Here is a 22,583-nt window from a genome sequence, read left to right as displayed (position 1 = left end):
TATCTGCACATGATTAAAATCACCTCTGATCCACCACTTGAAGAGTACTCTTATTACTATTTTAGTGTATCTCTTCCCACTCTATATACATAGGCTCATCTCCAGACAAAATCCTAAGATTGCCTGTTTTCCATATAAACATCCTCTCTCACACTCCGTGACAATGTAATATTTTGAAAGTTAAATTATTTTCCTCTTAATTTGCATTCTCCAGAGAGTCTGCACTTGAACAAGATGGTAGTAACATTTTTGTGAAGTTTCTCTATGGAATTCAAGCCATCACTGATGCCCTGAGTTGCTATCCTTTTCCTCCGAGACTGGGGACACTTAATGCATATTGTGAAATGTTTGTGGAGCCCCTACTTTGTGTTCATTTACAATATGGGCTACAGATGAAACAAATAATTTCATCACATTTAGAGTAGTCTACAGTGTGTCTTACCACATACAATGAGAATGGGATATGTAGATCAATAACTACAGGAAATAGTCAACATTTTATTTCAGAATAGGTGTTGTTTTGAGAGGACTTTGCTCCTCTGTAAGCTAATGAAATCTTCTGAACAGACTTAAAGCTGGTGACACTAAGCTCTGATAAGTTAGGCATGCAAAGTGCACTTCACATACACTCTTTGTAGCTTATAAAGTATTTGTAAGTTTATACAATCTCATTATAGGTTGGTGAGCATCTGTACATATCATAATTATAATACTGTGTAGTGTGAAGTACTTACAACGTACTAGCTGTGTGCTCACCATGTGAATACAGGGGAAAGACTGGAAAGAAATAAGTAGAGAGGAAGTTATCGTTGGCTCATAAATGGACTTGTGTGTCAGGTTCCTCTAAATATATTCACAAGGAAAATTAGGTACCACAGAAGAGTGTTGAACAAAAGAATCACAAGATCATATTACAAGTTAGAAATTTCTTCCTGTTAGCTAAATGGATGATTGGTTAGAAAGACAGAACCTGACAGGTGGTAGTGGTACCAATTAAGGGGCCTGTTGAGTTGTCTCCATTTGTTCTTTCAGATCCATTTTCTATCCTTTGTAGTCTTCTATGAAACTAAGAAGGCTGACCTGTATGATTTGCTGGACTTAGGCACCCTTGGGTATCCAGTTGAGGTTGACTTGTATGGGACACTTGCAAGGGCGAAAGAGAATTGTGCAGAGTCTGTATTCTACTGACAGCTTCCACTCTGAGCCATGCATTGCCAGTGTCTGGGCCATTCTATTAAAGGCTAAAGACACTGTCTTTATTGTATTTTTTGTATACGTGTGGCTCTTTCAAAGTTTCAGGGTAACAGTTCCTTCTCCACCCCCATGTGATAGTTCCTTCCTGAAACTAACTTTGAGGTGCTTCACTCATTATTATTGGTTTGTTTAAGTCCTACTCAAGCCTCTGTAAATGGCCCCTTTTATGAAACAATTTTTAATGACCTTAGTGAATGTGTCTTTTCAGATGAGAACATGACTGGCCCAGAACCAGTTGCAATAGCCCATGAGAGTGATGATAAAGGTTTGCACTAATTAAATATTACAGAGATTAAAAAGAGGGTGTGTTTTTGCAAATACTTTCTAGACCTATTCAGAGGGTTCATGGTGATCAGGTATGAAGCTATAATAGCTGGTGGCAAGGGAGGCTGGAATTAACATCACTACCTTTCCCAACTCTTCCTGCCTGAGCAGTGAGTTCTTACAGGCAATTGCATATAATGTCTTCTTTCTCCTCAGTGAGGCCAAGCCATTTACAAACTCATCAGAATCTCTCTCTGGATTTCTGCAAATAATCTACTAGAGGGTCAGCTGGTGCTATGGAAGCAGAAGGCTGGTTAGTTAGCCACTTGGGAGATGTTACCAGGATGGCTGGAGATCAGAAGCTCTGCTTATTTTCATAATGACCTTCAGGAATTAAATAAAAATACAATGAGTGCCATAGATTAGGAGGAACAAGCCAATTAAAAGCATAACATGCCTTAGGGATTTTTATTTCTTTTCCAGGAGGCTGAAAGGCATCAGTAGCCTCTGAGGCATGATAGCAGGCTACCCAGAATTACTGATGAAGGCTGATCCTCTTGCTTGGCTTTGTGGGATGGTTGAGGGGATATGAGGCTATTGAATATTTCACAAGTTACTGCCCATAGGGGGAGAGCTGAGAAAGGTGAAAAGGCAATCTCTGTGTTTCTTTATGATTCCAATATAAAACCAAGCTACACAGGGTGGGAGGGAGGCCGGCACTGGAATCAGCCTACCACCGGAAGGCATGGTGCACCAATTCTCCCACTTTAATATCTGCTATTTCATTTTATATTCATCATGTCAGCATAATCTGCCTTTATGGGAATCGTCTTGGTTCCCGACCAAATGCATTTAGTCCCCCTTTGCTTTAAGTTTGATTGTAATATGACTTGAAGACTTCAATGAAATGTTTATATGGAGGGACCACGGAAAGAAAAAAATGGAAAATGCAATTGGAAAATCAATCAGCAGGGAATTTCAAGAGCTGGCTTTGGTCGTGCTACAATTTCTTGTAGACCTGTTTTTTTAGTGGACACAGGACTGGCTCTCTGATCAAGCTTGCTCTGCCGTTCCTTAATGTATGCCAAATAAAGTAGATGCTTTAACACAAGTACTGAAATCCTTACCTCTGTTGGATTTGCATTTGTTGTACTCTTGCATGTATATACTGCTCTATTTTCTGGATTTCCCAGCTGTTCTTGATGTCTTATCACCTCTGAAAGCATCAGTGTCTGTCTTCAACTGTGCCATGCTACTCTGTTTGTGAGTTGTTCTTGGTCTCCAAGCTAAGACGGTTCCTTCTTGATGTTGAGTTCCCAACAGATATTTTTCTTTCTTAATCATCTGATGAGACTTAACATCCTGAATTAAATTTTTACTAAGTCTATCATCTTATTATGGGTTTTCATAAGTATCTCCCTGCATATACACATATGTAAATATATATTTACTTATACTGCAAAGATTCAGTAACTATTTACGGAAAAGTTATGATATGCCAAGTACTTTTCAAAATGCTTGAGAAATTGCAGGAGATAAGGCATACAAGGTCTCTGCTCTCATGGAGAGACAGAGAATAAAAGCATATCTGAGTAAATATGTTTGATACATTTCTAATAGTAACAAGTGCTATCAGAAGTTTTTGTGAAGGGAGCATAATAGAGACCGGATGAACTGAAAAAGGAGTCCTTCAGCTTAAGTGCTCAGGTACAGCTTCCCAGAGCAGGTGTCATTTGAAGTGGAGGATTAACACTGAGAAGAAACCAATTTTTTAAGTTCTTGGAGGAGAGTTCCAGGAAGATACTTGTTCCCTGATACAAGAAGGAGCTCATACATTTAACAGATATATTAAGGCCTATAGGGCTATAGCTTATGATGAAGGAGATTCAGTAGAGAAGGGATAAGTCTGATAATTCAGAATCTCAGAGATCATGATAGGGGGCTTGGAGACAGCAGACTACATAGAACTTTTTGTTGTTGTTGTTGCTAACAGAATCCTTACAGGCAATTCATTTATGTCTACACTCTGAGCTGCTAAGTAGCCTGAAACTGTTTAGGGCCATGATAAGCTACATTGAATGAATGAATGCATGAATGAATGAATGCATGAGTGAGTGAATGAATTACCACAGCTTTCTGCTTCCACTAAAGTAGTTTTCATTTTTGCAGTTTCCTGCTGCCTCTCCTATTGCCCCAACAACAGTCTCTTTGTAGTAGTGTAAGTCCAGAGCTATGCTCTGTGATTCAATATTTACTGTGTTTCACACACTGTTATTATCATTTAACGTTTACTGTCTGCTGACTGTGCACTCATCTCTGTAGCAAACAAAGAGCTCAATCTAGTTTTTTTTTTTTTTTCATGGGCTAATTTAGTCAAGGAAAGGGAGATGCTGCAAGTGCAATTGGCATTGTAGAAATTGTGTTGACTGGAAATCCACCGAGTCCAGCTGAGAACAGATTCACCAGTGGCCTTAAATGAGTCACTAGCCATCTGTAACCCTCTGTTGCCTCACTCATGGGAACATGAGTGAGGAAAGCCTCATGTGTGGTGGGATTTCACAGCTTCAGGAGACTGGAGTTCAGATTCCCACCAGTATCCCTGGGCTTGTTCTGCCAGTCTAGACCAGGCTGCACCAGCTAGATGTTTCTTGCTTTTGTGGTATCCTATAGATTTAGACTCTTTGGTGCTGGCTTAGCTACAACTGCTTCAAGGGCCAAATGTCAGCTGGAGTTCCCTGAATCTCTAGTTCCCAACTTGGATGCACTTAGCAAAACAAACGATGTGCTAAGCAAGACCATTGATTCTAAGGCCTCCATCTTACTGTGCCACAGCTGGCTGCTTCTAGAAAAGACTGCCAGTGTCCCAAGTGCTGGTATTGGGATGTGGGTTGGTGGCAGAACAGACCACTCCCACCTCAGAAGAGGGAAAGTGCTAAGAAAGACACAGCCAGTGTCTTCTACTGAAGTACCACAAAAGCTCTCAAGGCCCTTTGGGGTTTATGGCTCTAATCGCTGATCAACTTCTGTGATTACTTCCATCTCTGATTCATCTCTGGCTAACCCTTCAAGCAGTCCACAACTATGCACTTGGTATAATTCGTCATCATTTTCTGGTTGCTTTGTCTTTTATTTGGAATGAGGGAGGAAACCCTAGAAAGGTTTAGAGATGGATCTTCAGTACTATGAGATGACATGTGTTGTAGTTTGTGCTTGAGAATAAACAGTAAGGCAAGTGGGTGGAGGCAACAAAGAAAAGAAGCATTTGTAGGAAGCTATAAAATAGGAGGGTAATGCCTCCAATCTAGGTGGCTGGAGAGAGGGACTGAGAAACCTGGAATGTTGGCTATCTTTTGAAAGTTACTCAATAGACAGGAACGCCAAACAGAACAACATTAAGGATAGCTCCAGCTTTGTTTCACTGCAAATGAAGACTGAATTAGAGTCTATTCTTATTAATAATTATGATGATTATAAATCAATAGCTAATTTAAAAATTCATAACTAACTTTCTTCTTAGCCCTTACTAAGTGCTCTAAGGATTTTTAATTGCTAACCTATAATCCTCTCTTTGGGGATTGGAGTATATGAGGAAAATTCAATGAGATTTGGTTGAGCAAAGGGGATTCTTCAGTGTCACCAGATGAGATGAAGCCTGCAAATTTGCCTTGAGAAGAGACGATTGGATAAGAAAAGCTTGAATTTGGCTTGTCACATCAGTCCTTCTCTGTGTGTGAGGGTGTACATGATATCTTTGGGTATTGTAGGGGTGATATCCAAATGTCACCTCTGTGACCTCAATGGGCTAAATTTCTAAGTTACTACTAAGACTTAATGTTATATATGGTCACTACCATGGCTATCTGACTTCCAAAGTAATTCTCTCAGAATCCCATCTTCTTTTTCTTTTATTCATAAGATGCACTCATTGGCTTTGTCTTTTTGAGATGTTTCTAGTGATGCCTTGCTTTAGTAGAAAGCACTAAGAATATAATTTTTAATATCCAAGCAAAACTATTTTTAAAACCTCTTCCGTCACCCTTGTTACCTAATAAGAGTCTATGGTGATTATATAATATTTAATAAAAGTACTTTTCATATGGTATTTTTTAAAAGTCTTTACAAACAGATAAAAGCACAGAGACTTAGAATCTTCAAATTAGGAGATTTGATTTAATAATTTACTAGAAAGACTTAATTTATTTCCAGTTACTTAACATCAATGGAGCTGTGTAATGGCTGGTGTGTGTGTGTGTATGTGTGTGTGTGTGTGTGTGTGTGTGTGTATGTATGTGTTTGTGTGTTATGAATGTATAATTGTTCAAGTAAGTGTGTGGGCATTTATGCACATATCTACATATGTAAGTGGATACCAGAAATCAATATTGGGTGTCTTCCTCAACCAATCTCCAGCTTACATTTTTTAGAAATAGTCTCTCTCTGAATCTGGAACTCACTGACATTGCTTTTCTGTCTGAGTAGTGAGCTTCAGAGATCTAACTCTCTCTACTTCCAGGCTCTGGAGCTAAATGAGCATGCTACTACACCTTAAAAATTTAAGGGGGGCATTCAGCAGGATCAAAAGCCAGGTCCTCATGTTTGCATGACAATTACTTAACTGACAGAGCCATCACCATTCCCTTTCAATTACTTTTAAACAGTGCAGGCATCCCTGACAAAGCTCTCTTGAGTTGGAGCACATAACATACATTGCCCAAAATGGAGTTGTGCTCATCAACACGTGAGAAAGGCTTACAACAGCACAAGTGTCCATCCCCTTCTCCAAACAGGCTTGATCCTAGTTACCAAAGCTGAGCTGTATACTCTTTTGGGTCTTTTCAGCTCTGAGCTTCTACTCTGAGGACTTCCAGGTTGGTATCTGGGAAATTCATATGTGAACTTAAGGATGCTTCTCCCTTTATTTTTCTGTTAGATGTGCAACCTTGGAAAACTGAAGCACTATTATTCATTTGCTTAGTTTCACTAAACTCTGGGAGAAGAATTACCCTTTTAAACATGAGGTCTTGGAAAATGCACATGAGACACACCAAGATCAAGTGGTACCTCTGGTCCTGTGTTACTTGAGGAGTATCTTGGCCATGCTTTCCCATCTATAAATGGAAGTGGTGACTCCTGGACATAGGTGGAATAAGGAAAAACATCCTGACACAGTAATTGGCTTCTGAGTTCATGACTGTGGGAAGCAGCTTTGCTCCCTAAGCACAGAAGCCTGGCATGTAACTCACTCAGAGCTTTTGGTCTTGTCTTACAGAGATGTCTGGCACAGCAGCGGACATTTCTCTGGTGCACTGGAGACAGCAGTGGCTGGAGAATGGAACACTGTACTTCCATGTTTCCATGAGCAGCTCAGGGCAGCTGGCCCAGGCCACAGCTCCCACGCTCCAGGAGCCTTCTGAGATCGTTGAGGAACAGATGCATATTCTCCACATTTCTGTAATGGTGAGTGACTGGGCATGGGATGAGGGTGGGGGACAGAAAGAAGCATGGGATTGTCCACAGATGGAAGAATAGGTGTATGCCAGTAAGAAGGCAGTGTGATCCTCAAAAGGTCAGGTGAATGCTCTGGTGTCACCTGGAATGACACAATCATATCCGTCATCTGTCAGCTGTGACAAACTAATTGTGCTCCAGAGGCGAAAATAAAGGGTATCTAACTCTTTAGCCTTTTGGCTGACATGTCTGGGAACAGCTGTTTAACACCTGTCACGTGTTTGCCTTGTTTGGATGAGAGCTGGGTCCTGTGCTTCTACATATAATTGGTCTCTCTAAGAATTACTAAACAAACGAGGTTGGACCAGTCCTGGCACAGGAGGATGTCCTTTCCCAGTGCCCTGATACAACAAGTGCTTTAAGGCTCACCTCTACCACTAGGTAGAACCAAGAGATGTGGCAGATGTAGCCAGTGCAGCACTTAGGATGGTGCCTCCATTTCTTTCAAAATCTATTTGTTGAGTATTCTGGAAGAGGGAAGAAAAAAAAATCACACTTACCCAGTGTGTCATAGCCTGCATTCTCTTGAGTATTCAGGCCAGCACTGAACTGTAGGCTCTGCTGTCTCTCAATTGGAGACTTTCTTATTTATTTATCTCTCATTTATCCAGCACAGTACTGTACACATTTTGTGAAAATTACCTCGTTGTAGTAAACCAAGAATGCATAAAGCGTAGCACATCACCTGCATGCTAGACATGAAATTAGGAGCACAGAGAGGCACAGGCCTCCTCCAGGTCTGTTGAATGACATAACTCTGTGAAACTATTTCTCCTCTGAGGAGGCTGCTGCAATCAGCTAAGCAGTCTTCTATTGGTAGTGTTTTTTTTTTTTTTTTTCATTTGTTTGTTTGTTTGTTTTTTGTTTTTCGAGACAGGGTTTCTCTATGTAGCTTTGTGCCTTTCCTGGATCTCACTCGGTAGCCCAGGCTGGCCTCGAACTCACAAAGATTCACCTGTCTCTACCTCCAGAGTGCTGGTATTAAAGGCATGCACCACCACCACCCAGCCGCTTTTTTTTTTAAAGTTAGAATTCATGGTGTGTGTGTGTGTGTGTGTGTGTGTGTGTGTGTGTGTGTGTGTGTGTGTGTCCCTCTGTGTCCATGTGTGGGAATCAACAGTTAGCACTGTCCCTCTGTGTCCATGTGTGGGAATCAACAGTTAGCACCTACTCTATCTCTCTCCAGTTTATTTCTTGAGCCACACTGTCTCACTGAACCTGAAACTTACTGGTTTGTGAGACTAGCTAACCAGCAACCTCTGGAATTCTTCTATCACCTGTTCCTGGTGCGGGGGCTATAGGTGCATGTGGCTTTTTCATATGGATTCTGGGGAAACTCACCAAGTTTTGTGCTTTGAAAGCAAACATTCTACCACTGGTATCATATCTTCAGCCCTACAATTTGTGTTTGTGCCTTGTAACCAGAAAAGTAGCAACAGACACATACAGGATACAGAAAGTACATCTGGTGGGCTTGGGTGACATCTGATCATCACAAGGCCAGTTGTCCCCCAATGTTATACTCTTACAAGCTGACCCTAAGTTATTTCTTCAACTTAACTTTTAGAAAGGATCTGAAAAATAAATAAAAACAGGAAAGTGATGTCCCTAACATATATAAAGAGAGAAGCAGAGCTCAGAAAGATGAGTGATCTGAATAAAGGCCTCTTTTACCATTTTAGTCAGTTCTTCCTTCCATCAAGAGTCACTATTTACTGCGATTATACAGGGGAACAGAACTTTGGTTTATTTTCTCCTCAACCAACACTGCAATGGATGTTCTGATTAGGACTGAGTGAGATCGTGGAATTTTTCTCTTTTTGGAAAAACATACGCACACCCCAGCCAGATAGAAATGTTAATTTTGGACCTAACGAGTGCTCATCACATGGAGGAACAAATCAAGGCCTTTGTGTTATTCATGGAATGTGTGTGGTAGACTTTTTCCATATATATATATTTAGCAAATGATGCAGCCACATGCCAACTCAAGTGGGTGCCTGCACGCTAATTTTTGGGTGCAAATTTGTAAACACCATATCAATGTGCTTGCTCAGTTCCCCATGGGCTTTGAAGTACCATCTGATGTTAACAGGGTGGAGGGTGTGACTGCTCTTCTGCCTTTAATGTTTGGACATGAGATTTAGCTTTGATTAATATTTATTAGTTACTTTCCATCTTATGCCATAACGTTTAGTTACATACATTTTCCCTGTAACCCAGTAACCTATATCAGATTATCTCAATTATAAATGAGCCCTGAATGTATCTTTCTGACTCCAGGCCTAGTGTTGGTTTCAGTAAATCAGACAGTCTCCCCAGGATCATATCCCTTACTATTTTTCTTTGCTCAGCAAATTCAGCTTAAAAAGAATAACTCAACATGAACAAGATGTCACTGAAATTCCCTGCAGGATTTACCAGCAAAGAAGGGAATGGAGAGGCTGAGATACTCTATAGTCTATGCAACACACACACACACACACACACACACACACACACAAACACACACACACACCTATTACTTGTGGTCCACTAGTCAAGAATCTAGATAGATTATTACTGTCTCCCTCTTACCCCCAAGGGCCACTTATGTCTTGGAAACATGAGATCAAAAGATGGCTTTTGCTGAAAAGTTGCTTCTGAAACATGGAACCACACTCTGGGGATATAGCCAGCCCCAGAGCCAACACATGATGTTTGCTTTTCCTACTATCCTCTCTGGGTGTTCTTGTACAGAGTGTTTAATTAGTCTGTTCTTGTTTTGTCATGTATGGAATAGAAGCTGTACTGATATGTACAACTACACCAAGCCCTTGGATCAGAAAAGCTTGCATCAGAGCCATATAAAGGCATTTGCTTTTGTTACTGGGGGGCAGTTCAGTTAAAAAGTAGAGATGTTCTAATTTATTATACTATCCTACTTTATGAATGGGAGAATGGAAGTCCACATTCGACTCATCATTGCCTGTAGTACCCTGAACAACTGGGGATTTAAAAGTCATGGTCTCTGTCCTTGTTTTCATGGCTACATAGAGTTCAGCAAGAACACAAAGAGAAGCATTTACTTTTGGGACCATTGAGAATGGATCTAAGGATGACTGGAACATGTCTTCTCATCTCTAAGATGAGAAATCTGAGAATCAGCAAATTGTCTTGCTCATGACAGTGTACTGTGGAGGCAGTTCCAGGACCATGCTGTCCCTAAGTCCAAGTTCATGCCACATGGTTAGTGCATGAGCCATGATTTTCATCTTTGGTAAATGTTAAAGATGATTTGTGAGAAGACCAAGTCATTCAGGGAAATCTCAAAGAAGGATGTGTGGAGGTGAGAATCCACAGTTTGTGTCTCCCTCTCTCATGAAGGAAAATCACTACCTTCTACAGTCTATGGCTATGTAGGTAGAGCCAAATGCTCCTTGGGCTTCTTACATCTGGACATGAGCATCTCCCTAATCCTCAAATTGCTCACCATCTGATTATCAGTATCCCAAAGGATGGTCCAATAAAGATGTTCTCAGTGAACAAGGTTCAGAGAGAGGCAGTGGACTGTCATCTCATTCTCCTACACTAGCCTTAGCTGCTGCCAGCCTCAGCCACGCAGGAAGAAGTTAAATTCCCAGAAGAAAGCAAGGTTTTGAAATTCAGCTGAGCTGGCTCTGAATTTAACTTCCCTTCCTCTGCCCTCCTTCGTCTTCTTCTTGCTTTTACCTTGACTGAGTCCTTTAGCATTGTTCAAACTTAGTCTTCTTATCTATAAAACCATACTGATTATATCAATCTCAAAGAGTGAAGAGAATATATAAATAGTACTTGACATTAGTATGCATGATACATAGTGAGTCCACAGAGACGATGACTATTAATATTACCGTTGCATCAGTCAGTGTTTGAACAAGTATGAAGCCACTGGTCTTGTCTTATTTGTGCTGCTCTGTTGCTATGTGATATAGAGGAAACTGTCATAATACCAGACAGTTCTTTTGAGTATTTACTACTTGCTGGGCTATTCTGCAAATTATTTTTATATGTGCATCATAACACATAGTTTTTGCTAGATCTCAAAGTGCATGATATTTTAAAAAATCCCACAAATGCTAATGAAAATAGTTGTTAGACTTTGAAGACTCAAAGGTTAAAGGTTAAAACTAATACTTTATTAAAGCTTCATTTCTGTTTCTCACCTAAGTAATATATTGACTACCATGTCTCTTTTTTGTCCTTTGCTGAAATTCTATGATACCATGAATGTATTCTTAAAATTACTGCCTCTTCTGTGGAATTCATAGGCATATTAATGGGGTTTATGGCTGAGAAGTCAATTCCAAATTTGAATAATTTCTCTGTCATTAGCTTTATATCTTTGGCCAGATCACCTCTGCCACTCATAAAATTGGTGTGATATTCTCGACTTCTTAAGATTTTTTTCCTAAGTGTCAATTGAGTTCACACTCACAACTGCCCTGTACAATGAACAGTAATGATCACTGGTATGGGGAACTTTCTCAGCCTGACAGTCTAAAGGCAGCACTTGTATCATTCTGCTTAATTGCCTCAAAGCCTCAAAAAAAATGCTGTGGTTTACCCTGTTTGCAGATGAGGAACCTGGCAATGTGTGAGATTTTGAAGCCTGTTCGTGCACATCACCAATAAATGCTAAAGCTGAGATTATGAATCTAAGTGTATACAAATTGAGAGTCTGTGTTCTTGGGCACGATTCTACATGGCATAGTGCCTGACTGTCAGTAAGTGCTCAAAAAGCAAAACCTGTTATTAAAATATTAGCTGGAGTAAGGGTCTATCATGCCTGATATTTATGGAGTATTCATTCCGGGTGCTCAAAACACTTGATAGAACTTGGAACCTTGTCAGTGTGGGAGAGAGGTGTTGCTCATGCCAGCCGTGTATCGATGAGAGTAAAGAAAGGCAGAGGAAGCTGAGCAACTCGCCTTCAGGTACAGAGTCAGAGCAAACACTTGGCTTGAATCCTGTAAGGACCTTTTGCATTCTTAGTCAGCACCAACACTCAGTGTTAGTCACTCTGTCAGCTTTGTTTGACTTGTGGGTATACAGAGGAATAACAAAAGAAGGTTTTTTTATGATTTAATTTTTAGATTATAATATAGTTACATCATTTCCCCTCCCTTTCCTCCCTCTAAACTCTTCCTCACTCTCTTTAAAATCCATGACCTCTTTTCATTAATTATTGATTCATGAATATGCATGCATCTACAGATATATTTCTATATATAACCTGCTCAATCTGTGTAATGTTACTTACATATATGTTTTCAGGGTGACCATTTGGTACTAATAACCAACTGGCACTCTCTTCCCTGGAAAATAATTATTTCTCCTGCTCTCAACATTCCTTACTTGCCTGGAGTTCTTTGTGGAAGTTTTCTTATTTAGAATGGAAGAGTTCATCTGCTCCAGGTGGCCTTAGGCTAGATGCAAAATCACCTAGCAGACACTATCATAATTTTTCTTGCTTCTTTGCATTAATGTAGCTATTGTTTGTTTATTTGTTTTTACATTTTGCTGTTGCTACTGTTATTATTTTGACATTTCAGAATAAGTTTAGTTTTGCAATTATCAGATTCTTATAGCAAAAAATAGTTACCAATTATCATTAACAGGGTTGGACATATAACTCCACTCTATGCCTCCTTTAAACAATGGTATCATCTCATTTTGATGCAGCATGTCTTGTCTTAAAGATTTCCACAGAAGTTATTAAAGAAACTACTTGAGATCAATATCTTTTATCATGGATTTTTCTTTAAAAATCTTTGGTCTTTTTTGTGACAAATATTTTTAGAAGAGTGATGAAAAAATATGTAGTTTGATGTAGAAGAAAGAACATTTTAAAGCACTTTTCTCTTAGAAAGAGCTCCCCACAGAAAATGCTACAGATGTGTTCTGTTGGACCCCGATGAGATAACACTAGAAGAGACCAAAATTCCTATCTATGGCAGCACAGACCTTCTCTTGATGCACTGAAACTCTCGAGCAATAAATGGCTCAGTTATGGTTCAGCATAACCCTTGTCTACAAGGCTGTATCAGCCAAGGTTGGAAGCCCAAACATTAGGATTCTGCGAGGAATAATAGATGAAATGACTATTGCACTTCCTTCAAATTTAGATGATCTATGATTCTCTGATATCATAATATATGAGAAATACATGAGGACTATAACATGCCCCATAAATCTAAGAAACTATTATTACCATTCTTAATCAGTAGCTTTATTTGAAGGATCTGTGTTATATTGGAATAAACTTGAATAGAACCTATTAAAGCTTTCTCTGTGATATGGCTTTAGATCATTGTTCCAAAAAGTACATTCATTAATTCACAACATATCACTAATTCCTTCATCCATTGATTTTCACAGTCATGTAATGATAGGTGTATCATGCAATCTAACAATAAAAATCTTACCTGTTAGAAAGAAAGGACAAATGAATAAAGCAACTTTAAAAAACTCTCTCTCTCTCTCTCTCTCTCTCTCTCTCTCTCTCTCTCTCTCTCTCTCTCTCTCTCTCTCTCTCTCTCTCTCTCTCTCTCTCTCTCTCTCTTCTCTCTCTGTGTGTGTGTGTGTGGGGGGTGGGTGGTGGGTGGGTGTGTGTGTGAAGATGCACAAGTTTGTGTGGATACACATGCAACTAAGTGCACCTGGATGTGGAACCCAGAGGACTACCCTTATTGTCATCCGCAGGAGCTCCAACACAGAGATTTCAGTGTCTACAAGCCTGGCTTTAAATTCAGACTCAGCTAGATACAATCTTACTACCCTGAGCTTCTGTAGTGTTAAGACTTTCCACCCAGCAATCGAACTATAAAAGCTCACTGCAACATCGAGGCTGAAAACACCTTAGACTTCACAATACCCAACACTTCTAGATCATCCAGTTATTTGTTCCACAGTTACCCTCCTTTCAGTCTCAGGGACTGGATGTTTCATTTCTCACACATGTTAAGTGTGGGCAGCTGTAGGGGCTGTGTCTCAACCCTACATGCCCTGTTACTCTGGAACTTTGCCTGAAGCAGAGCTCCAGTCAGGGACATTTGGTTTATATGGCAAAGAGAACCAGCAAGACAGCTGGTGGGAATCTAGGAAAATACAGAAATGTATCTGATGCTCAGATGTTGGTTCTTGCACATTCTGTGGGCCAAAACACATCACATGACCAACCACAGAGCCAATGGTGCAGGAAGCAGTTCTCTACAGGGGATGTGTGCACATGCCATGGCAAACAGGAACAGAATGGCACCATCCTTATTTACTGGCCAGAAAGTGAGTGTTCTGCCTCCAGATGAAGAACTATGGGTGGTCAGTGCCTCCTGAGAGAGGGAAAAATCAGTCTCCTCTTGAAACAAGCTCCCCTATAGGTTGACCTATCCCCAGTCAAGCCTGGTACACATGCACATATGAACAAATGTAAATTGGCTCAGTAAGGTGTGTGTGTGTGTGTGTGTGTGTGTGTGTGTGTGTGTGTGTGTGTGCATGTAACAATAATAAACAAGGGGTCATGGATTTAGGAGGGTGCACAAGAGGAGCTGGAAGAAAAAGCAGAGGTGGGAGTGATGTAGAAGCAGTATTTAATGTATGAATTTCTTAAAAAATTAAGCACAACAAAAAATAAGTCTTTAGAATGAAGAAAGGAAGGAAAGAAGGAAGAAAGGAAAGAAGAAAGGAAGGAAGGAAAGAAAGACAAATAGAAAATAAGGAGGCAGTTATCATGTCTGTTCAGTAAGTCAGATAAAGCCCTGTTGGAAAAAGATAACAAAGGCATCCTGGAGACCAAAGAAATCAGCTTTAGGAAGGGCCCTGCAGATAGTTCCTCTGAGGCTTCTGGAAGATGAAGCGAATGTGTGTAGCAATCAATTCTTTATGATAGAGGCTTAAGGAGGCAGAGAAAAATCTAGACAGGAAAGGTAGACAACTGTTGGTATTTATTGAGGAAATAGTCTCTACTAGGTGAGTGGAAACAACCAGAGAAAGAGAATGGCAAGGAGAAACCAAACTGAGAGAATGTGGAGCCAATAACAGTGAGAGGGATGCAGGAAAATAGGGGACATTGGAGGAACAGACAAATCTTTTAACCACAGGTTTAACAGAGAAGCAATGACAAAGGGAGGCACAGAGAGCAAGAGGCAGGGCAGAGTGGTGGGGGAGGAGGGAAAGTGCAGGGCAGGGCTGGGATGAGTGGAGGCTCCAATGTCAAAGGAAGACAGAGAAATCATTCTGTGGGATGAAGAAGGTGTGTGACTAGGCCTTGTAGACTAGGGATGAGAGGAGAAAACATTGGAGAAGGTGGGTTTGCAGGTGGTGCAGTTGCAGGGAGAGAGGGGACTAGGCAATGCTTTCAAATGAGTGAAGTCGAGGAGGCCACAGTGTCAGGAGGCTCAAGGGGACTTGGTGACTCCTAGGGGCCAGTTTGACCCTAACCTCTCCTTCTGTAACTGCTTCTCCTTCGGGGACCCAGTGATGTTGTGCACTATTCGTATAACACCACGGGTTCTCCCCGCCCTCTCTCCCTCTCTTCCCTCCCTTCTCCAGTGTTTATTCTTTTACCCATATGATTTGAGTTCATCGACATTAAACATGGGTGCTGAGCTCAGTTTTGGGGTGCTTTTGCAGATTCTGTCTTCTCTTTCTCTCTTCTTTCCTGTGCTTAACAGGCAGCTTAGCTTGGTATGGTGGGAAATAATGTGGCCTTGGAGACAGTCAGCTGTGTGTCCAATTTGTTATCTTCCCTTATTGCTGTTTGTCATTAGGTGTGGTTCTAAATCTCTCTAATGCTCACTCCCGCCTCTGCTGTAAATGAGACCACTGAGACCACATTCTTTCTTGGGCTGAGGGCAGAATAAGTTAATAAAATGCTCTTAAAGCATCTTAGCGTGGAGCTCAGTGAATCCTTTTTTCTTTAGCCTTTAAATTTCCGTTTCTTTAAATATCTTCTGAGTTAAGTTGGGCTGGAGTTATTAAGAATATCGACTTGGAAATGCTGCTAGAAGTAATCAACTAGCTAAACAAATGGGGCAGATGGGACAGTTCTTCTTTACAGTAGAGCTTCCAATTAATAAATGCAGAAGGAAATAGGGAAACAGAAAGCCACTATTAGGCAGTTGCCACTGTAATAATTACTACTGACAAGATCCACCATGTGTACTAAAATAGATGGGGGAACTTTGAGAACAGGGTATTCACAGTTTCAGAGTGCCATTACCCTGGATATTTATGCATTGCTAGAAGAAAAGAGTGACTTTTCTATGGTCAAATGTGACTGATGCCAATTCTATTCGTTTCTTGAGACTGCCCTAGCAAATTGTCACAAACTGAAGTGTTAAAACAAAATAAATGTGTTCTAAACTGTTGCAGGTACCAGGAATCTGAAACGATGATGTAATCAGGACAGTGCTTCTTCCTGGGGCTTGAAGGGGGATCTGTCCTTGATTCCAGCTTACCATGGACCCTGGGGTGCCTGTGCTGGAAGCTGCTCAAGTCCAGTTTCTTCCTCTGTCCTAGCTTTCTCACTCCTGGTTCCTCTCATTTCTGTGCCTCTCAGAAGCATGCATACTACTGGGGTAAGGGCACACATTGAGGTACTTCTCTTTGAAAAGTCCCTAACCGAATCTTCATTGATTTTGTTTGCTTGCTTGCTTGCTTGTTTGCTTCAGAAGGTCGCACCTGTAATTTCCAGGGATAGGGATATAGGCAGTATCTTCCTGGGCTCCTCTATTCAACCCACATTGCCTTACTCAAGTAGTCAGGTTTATCCTCATCAGTAATAAGGCCTGCCAGAGGCATAGCCCCCCTGGAGTCACTCCCTACCCACAGAGTATAGGCAGGAAATTTGATTAATCCTTGTGCTTTATGTAGTAATATTGTGCCACTGCTGATTTCCTTCATTATTTTATTATGTAAGGTTTGTTTTTTGTTTTTACACTGCAGAAGCTTGGTATACACTATATATGTACACTATAATTCTCTTCACCATGCTGATTTTTGTAGTCATCTAGTCTATGCTTTGCATTTCAGAGTGAATGTAAACACAAAAACAATGCTTCTAGTGATGGAGAGATGGCTCAGTGGGTAAAGCACTTGCTGTGGAAGTGCGAGGACCTGAGTTCTAATGCCTAGAACCCATGTAAAAGCAGGACACGGAACATGCTCATCTGTAATCCCAGCACTCCTTCTGTAACATAGAACCCATGTAAAAGCAGGACATGGAACATGCTCATCTGTAATCTCAGCACTCCACTGTAACATAGGAAGTAGAAATAAGAGAAATGCAGAGATAGAGACACTGCCAGGCCATCTAGCCAAGTGTATGCTGCTGAGAACAAAAGACTATCAGGGGACAGCTGAGGATGTCCTCTGACCTCGACACACAAACTGTGACATGTTTGCTTCCCATAATCACATGCACATACACATAACCATCCCTGGACACATGCACAAAGCAATACTTCTAGGTTTACAAGAGTGGTTACAGTGTTAGGGGACAGGTTGTTGGCACTTAGGTTTTTAACTGGGTTTGTTTGCTGTGCGCATGTGTGTGTGTGTGTGTGTGTGTGTAGTTCCTACTATTCCTCACTCTTTGCCCTCCTGTGCTATAAACTATTATCAGCAGAAAAATCTGTCACTGTGTGCAGAGAGAACCTTACCTGGTGGATGTTCCATGCAACTATATTTCACATCACCACTTCACCAGGGCATTCATCCTGTCTGCAGATCCAGTGATGCAGTCAAACAATTACCCAATTCAAGCTTCTGCTCATGTTCCCCAGCTCAAGGGCGTCTTTAATAGCAAAATAATACTTGTTTTTTCTTCCTTCCCTCTCTGTTTTTTCTTAATCTCTCCCCAATGAGACATAACATTAATTACAGCAGTTAACTGAAATTCTGTCTCCATTACTTCTTGCCACCTTCTTCATCTCGCCTCCCGCCTCCCAGTTTCCCTCTTGAATGAAGGAGGGGGATGAGCCATGGCAGATGTGGAGTTGTGTTTACCATTTTTCTGCCTCCCTCCTTGGTGCTGAATTTTAAATCACATTGAATCTGTGTTCTGTGTGTGTGTGTGTGTGTGCGTGTGTGCGTGTATGTGTGCATGTGTGCATGCATGTGTCTGTGCATGTGTGTGCGTGCGTGTGTGCATGCGTGTGCGTGCCTGTGTGCGTGTGTGTGTGTGTGTGTGTGTGTGTGCGTGTGTGTGTGCGTGCGCGTGTGTGTGTGTGTGTGTGTGTGTGTGTGTGTGTGCGTGTGCGTGCGCGCGCGCTGGTTATGTGATTCTACTTCATAGTCTCACTGTCGTTTTGAGCTAATTGTGTCGTTTCCTCTTGTGTGGAAGGCAATCTTATCTGTTTTGGATTAAAATTCAATGAAGGTCATAGCGGCTGGAAAACTTACCAGACTGCTGCAATTAATGTTCATTTGGCTTTGATAAATTGGACTGTTCTTTCAATAGGACTGGAGTGGATTGCTGAGGCAATAATTCTTCTATTAACTCAATGATTCTGCCTGTGAGGAAGGACCTTGCCCTGCTTTTGTTTGTCATCTGTCACTTGAAGGATGTGGGCATATGTCAGAGATGATTTATCCTGATTGCAGTGTCTGGTTGTATCAAAAACACTTAAAGCCACTAATTATTTTGCTCCCTGTAAATTGCTTGATTAAACAAATGAGAGGTTGGAATTGAGGCGGAGAAATATTTTGGGGCCCTGGCTTTCCACCTGTGGTTTTGACACTCGTGGAGGTATTAGAAGTTCTTTCCAAGAGCTGTTAGAAAATGGTCTATCAAAGGAATATGAGCATTATACACATTACTTAATCCTTACAGCAATTCTTCATGGTAGTTTGTCCATATCACCTTGGAGGACATTGAAATCCACAATGGTAAATGTTTCACCCAATATTAGCAACATAATATTTATTACAAGCCACATATTTGATACTTAATGTTCCTATGTAGTCCACCCTGGTCTAGTTTTAGTCACTGCACATTAGGATTTTTAAAATGGTCTGATATTATTAAATTTTACTATTTATTGTTCGAGTGTCATAAGATTTGGAGTAAAAAATGGATCCTACATTAGAACCATATAGGGTGGGTCTGTTTCATATATTAATTCATTTTCAAGTTTACTTGAGACATATTATTCATTGCCATGATGATTATGCCATCCTGTAACACTTTCTACTAACAGTGTACCCAGGTTACTTTTTCATTGAGCTAGTGTATGATAAATTTGTACCCTTTATGCCAGGCACAGTGGAACACAGAACAATGAGACACTGAAACAGGAGGATCACAAACTATGTAGTTCAAGACTAGTCTGGACTACAAATAGAGATCATTTTGTCTCAAAAACAAAACGAACCACCCAGGCCTGTTAGCATATGCCTATAATCCCTGCCACTTGGAAGTCTGGGGTTTATGAGTTCAAGGCTTTCTCAGGCCTGATGAGTAACTTAGCAAAATTCTGTAGATGGGTGTCTTAGTTAGGGTTACTATTTTAAGAGACACAATGACCACAGAAATTCTTATAAAGGAAAACATTTAATTGAGGTGGCAGCTTACAGTTTCAGAGGTTTAGACCATAGTCATCATGGTGGGGAACATGGCAGCATGCAGGCAGACATGATGCTGAAGAAGGAACTGCTACATATTGATATGCAGGCAACAGGAAATAGAGTGTCACACTGAGCAAAGCTTAAGGAGACCTTAAAGCCCACCCCCACAGTGACACACTTTCTCCAACAAAGCCACACCTCCTAATAGTGCCACTCTCTTTGGGGAGCCATTTTCTTTCTAGCCATTACAATAGTCAATGCAAGGTTCTGCTTGGAGTGTGAGCTCATCTATTTAAGGTTCTGAACAGCAAATGTTATAGACTGAATTGTAATGTAAACTCACAGACTGAAGCCTTTAGCCTCAGTGTGTCTGCAGGGCATTTACCCATCGACCCCACAGCTCGCAAGAGTTTTCTTGAGTGCAGCAGCAGGAAATATTAGATAGAAGGATTTAGATTGTGGAGATAAACAGATAGAAAATACAGGATAGCCTAGAGAGGGCCTGGAACCTATTACAATGAGCCCTGACTGCCTCTGCCCCAGAGTATTTACAGAGACGCCAAGAGGTGGAGCAAAAGACCTCCCCCCAGCATAGTCAAGTGCAGACTATCTCAGACACCTGCATTCATGCCCATGGTCCTAATCATCCTCTCTATGCAGAACTGCTGGTTAAAGACACAAGAACCTGAAAATGGGCTCCCACAATTGTCACTATATTTTAAGACAGAACCCTTAAGGAGGTCATTTGGGTTAGAGGAAGTCATAACCATGGGATCTGTCTTAATTGGATTCTCTATTGCTGTGAAGAAACACCACGACCACAATAACTCTTATAAAAGAAAAACATTTAATTGAGGTGGCTTACATTTTCAGAAGTTTAGTCTATTATTGCCATTGTGCAACATGGTGGTGTGCAGGTAGACATGATGCTGGAGAGGTAATCGAGTGTCCTACATCTTGACTTGCAGGCAACAAGAAGTAGCCTGTCTCACTGTGTGTGGCTTGAACATATATGAGCCTTCAAGGCCTGCCTCCAAAATGACACACTTCCTCTAACAAGATCACACTTACTCCAATAAGGCCACACCTTCTAATAATGCCACTCCCTTTGGGGAACACATTCTTTCAAATCACCACAGGGTCTTATGGTATCTTTATGAGGAGAGAGAATGCAATGAATATATACAGAAGAGAGGCTATCTGAATGTACAGGAGGTAGATGATCCCTCACCCAAAATCTACCTCACTAGAATTTTGGTCTTGGCCACGAAACCCAAAAGGTCATAAAGAAACTAGTCCATATTGTCTACGCCATCTCCTTTACTTTTATTTTGTGAAAATATCTCATCTGGCTAATATAGCAGGGAACTGTGGGTGAGGTACCTCCATCCCCAGTGGCTGTAGTGAGAGGGTGATGTGCCTCCATGCCCAGTGGCTGCAGTGAGAGGGTGATGTGCCTCCATGCCCAGTGGCTGCAGTGAGAGGGTGATGTGCCTTCATCCCCAGTGGCTCCAGTGAGGGTGATGTTCCTCCATCCCCAGTGGCTGCAGTGAGAGTGTGATGTGCCTCCATCCCCAGTGGCTGCAGTGAGGGTGATGTGCCTCCATCCCCAGTGGCTGCAGTGACATTGAGACTTGGAAGAAAGGAGGAGAGAAGCCAAAAACGTTTCTGGATGACAGGCTGACTAGGTGCCTGGTATATAACTGGATAGACAGGAAGGAAGATGACTGATCCTCCCATACACCACCTTGTGACTTTTTCTCAATTTACAGTAGAGTGGACTCAGAGAACGCAAGGAGCTGAGCAGATAATGCCTCTCTGTGTAGTCCCTGTAGCAGGTTTTAGAGTGTTTAATATGACAGCATGGTCTTTGTTATATCCTAGCTACTTCCTTATGTTTTATGAAACTGCCAGTTAGTAATGATTAAGAGAGAAGATATGAAAGAATATGTCTGTTTTATGAATGCATGAAGCGAGGAAGACTAAGGCCACTTATAGCCCCTTTCCTGAGACTGACATTCACCACTGATCTTTCTTTCTTCCTTCCTTTTGTTTTTGTTTTTTTCTTTCTTTGTGCCACACCCCCCCCCCCCCCCCCAGCTTAAGACAATGCTTTACTACAAAGCTGGCCTGAAACCTCCTATGTAGACCAGATTGGTCTTGAACTACAGAGATCTTCCTGTTCCACCCCCACCTCCCCCACAATCCTGAGTATGGGGATTACAGGCTTGTCTGCTCCACTCCTGGCTTGATTCTTCATCTTGAGTCCATGTTTTCCCAGTAGCATATTGACTGATATCAGTGAGAATGCAAGCATGCTACCTCAGTGGAAGGGCCAGATGTTCTTCAGTCTGTTTTTTTTTTTTTTTTTTTTTTTTTTTTTTTACCTACTATCTTCATTATCTACTAAAAGATGATATTGAATGAAATGATACAGCCTTGTCCTGGAAGGAGACATCTAACCTGCTAGAGCCTTTTGATAGATCCCAACCTCTATGAGGCCACTTGAGTGAAGTGGTTGGTACCTCACATTTAGGAAGTGTTGCACAAATGGAAGCTGGAAAGCTGTGAATCTCTTCTAAGTGTTGATGCCCTGTTTCTATTTCTTTCTTTTAAATAATAGTTTTATTATAAACTTTAATGCACGTATTCAATATACCTTGATAATATCTATTCCCAGCTGCCCCTCTTCCTCCCTCTGATGTCTCCCTAAAGTGCATCCTCCTCCTCTTTTCATGCCCCCTTTTTTAAAAATAAAATTTACACACTGAGTCCAGTTTTTACAAACTGCATGCACATGGCTGTAGGGCCATCCTCCAGAGAATAGGCAACCTAATTGTAGTCACAAACCTATAAAATGATATCCCTTTCCTCCTGCTGCCTGCAAAAGTTCCTCAGCTAGGGATGAAGCCTAATAATAAAGTCTTCACTGGCTTTTTTTGTGTGTGCAAATCTTACACAGGTATCCACAG

The 22,583-nt window shown here is 41.1% G+C and overlaps 1 protein-coding gene across 1 annotated transcript in view; it reads left to right on the top strand.

Moving 5' to 3' along the window:
- Positions 1 to 22,583, top strand: part of Astn2 (astrotactin 2) — a 935,232-nt gene that overhangs the window by 124,817 nt on the left and 787,832 nt on the right. Inside the window, exon 2 of the mRNA XM_036178556.1 lies at positions 6,788 to 6,975. Within this exon, the coding sequence (XP_036034449.1) occupies positions 6,788 to 6,975 (188 nt within the window). The remainder of the gene's footprint in view (positions 1 to 6,787; positions 6,976 to 22,583) is intronic.

Source organism: Onychomys torridus, chromosome 2, assembly GCF_903995425.1.
Source record: "Onychomys torridus chromosome 2, mOncTor1.1, whole genome shotgun sequence".
NCBI classification, from domain to species: Eukaryota; Metazoa; Chordata; class Mammalia; order Rodentia; family Cricetidae; genus Onychomys; species Onychomys torridus.
This window is presented reverse-complemented; position numbering and strand designations above follow the sequence as displayed.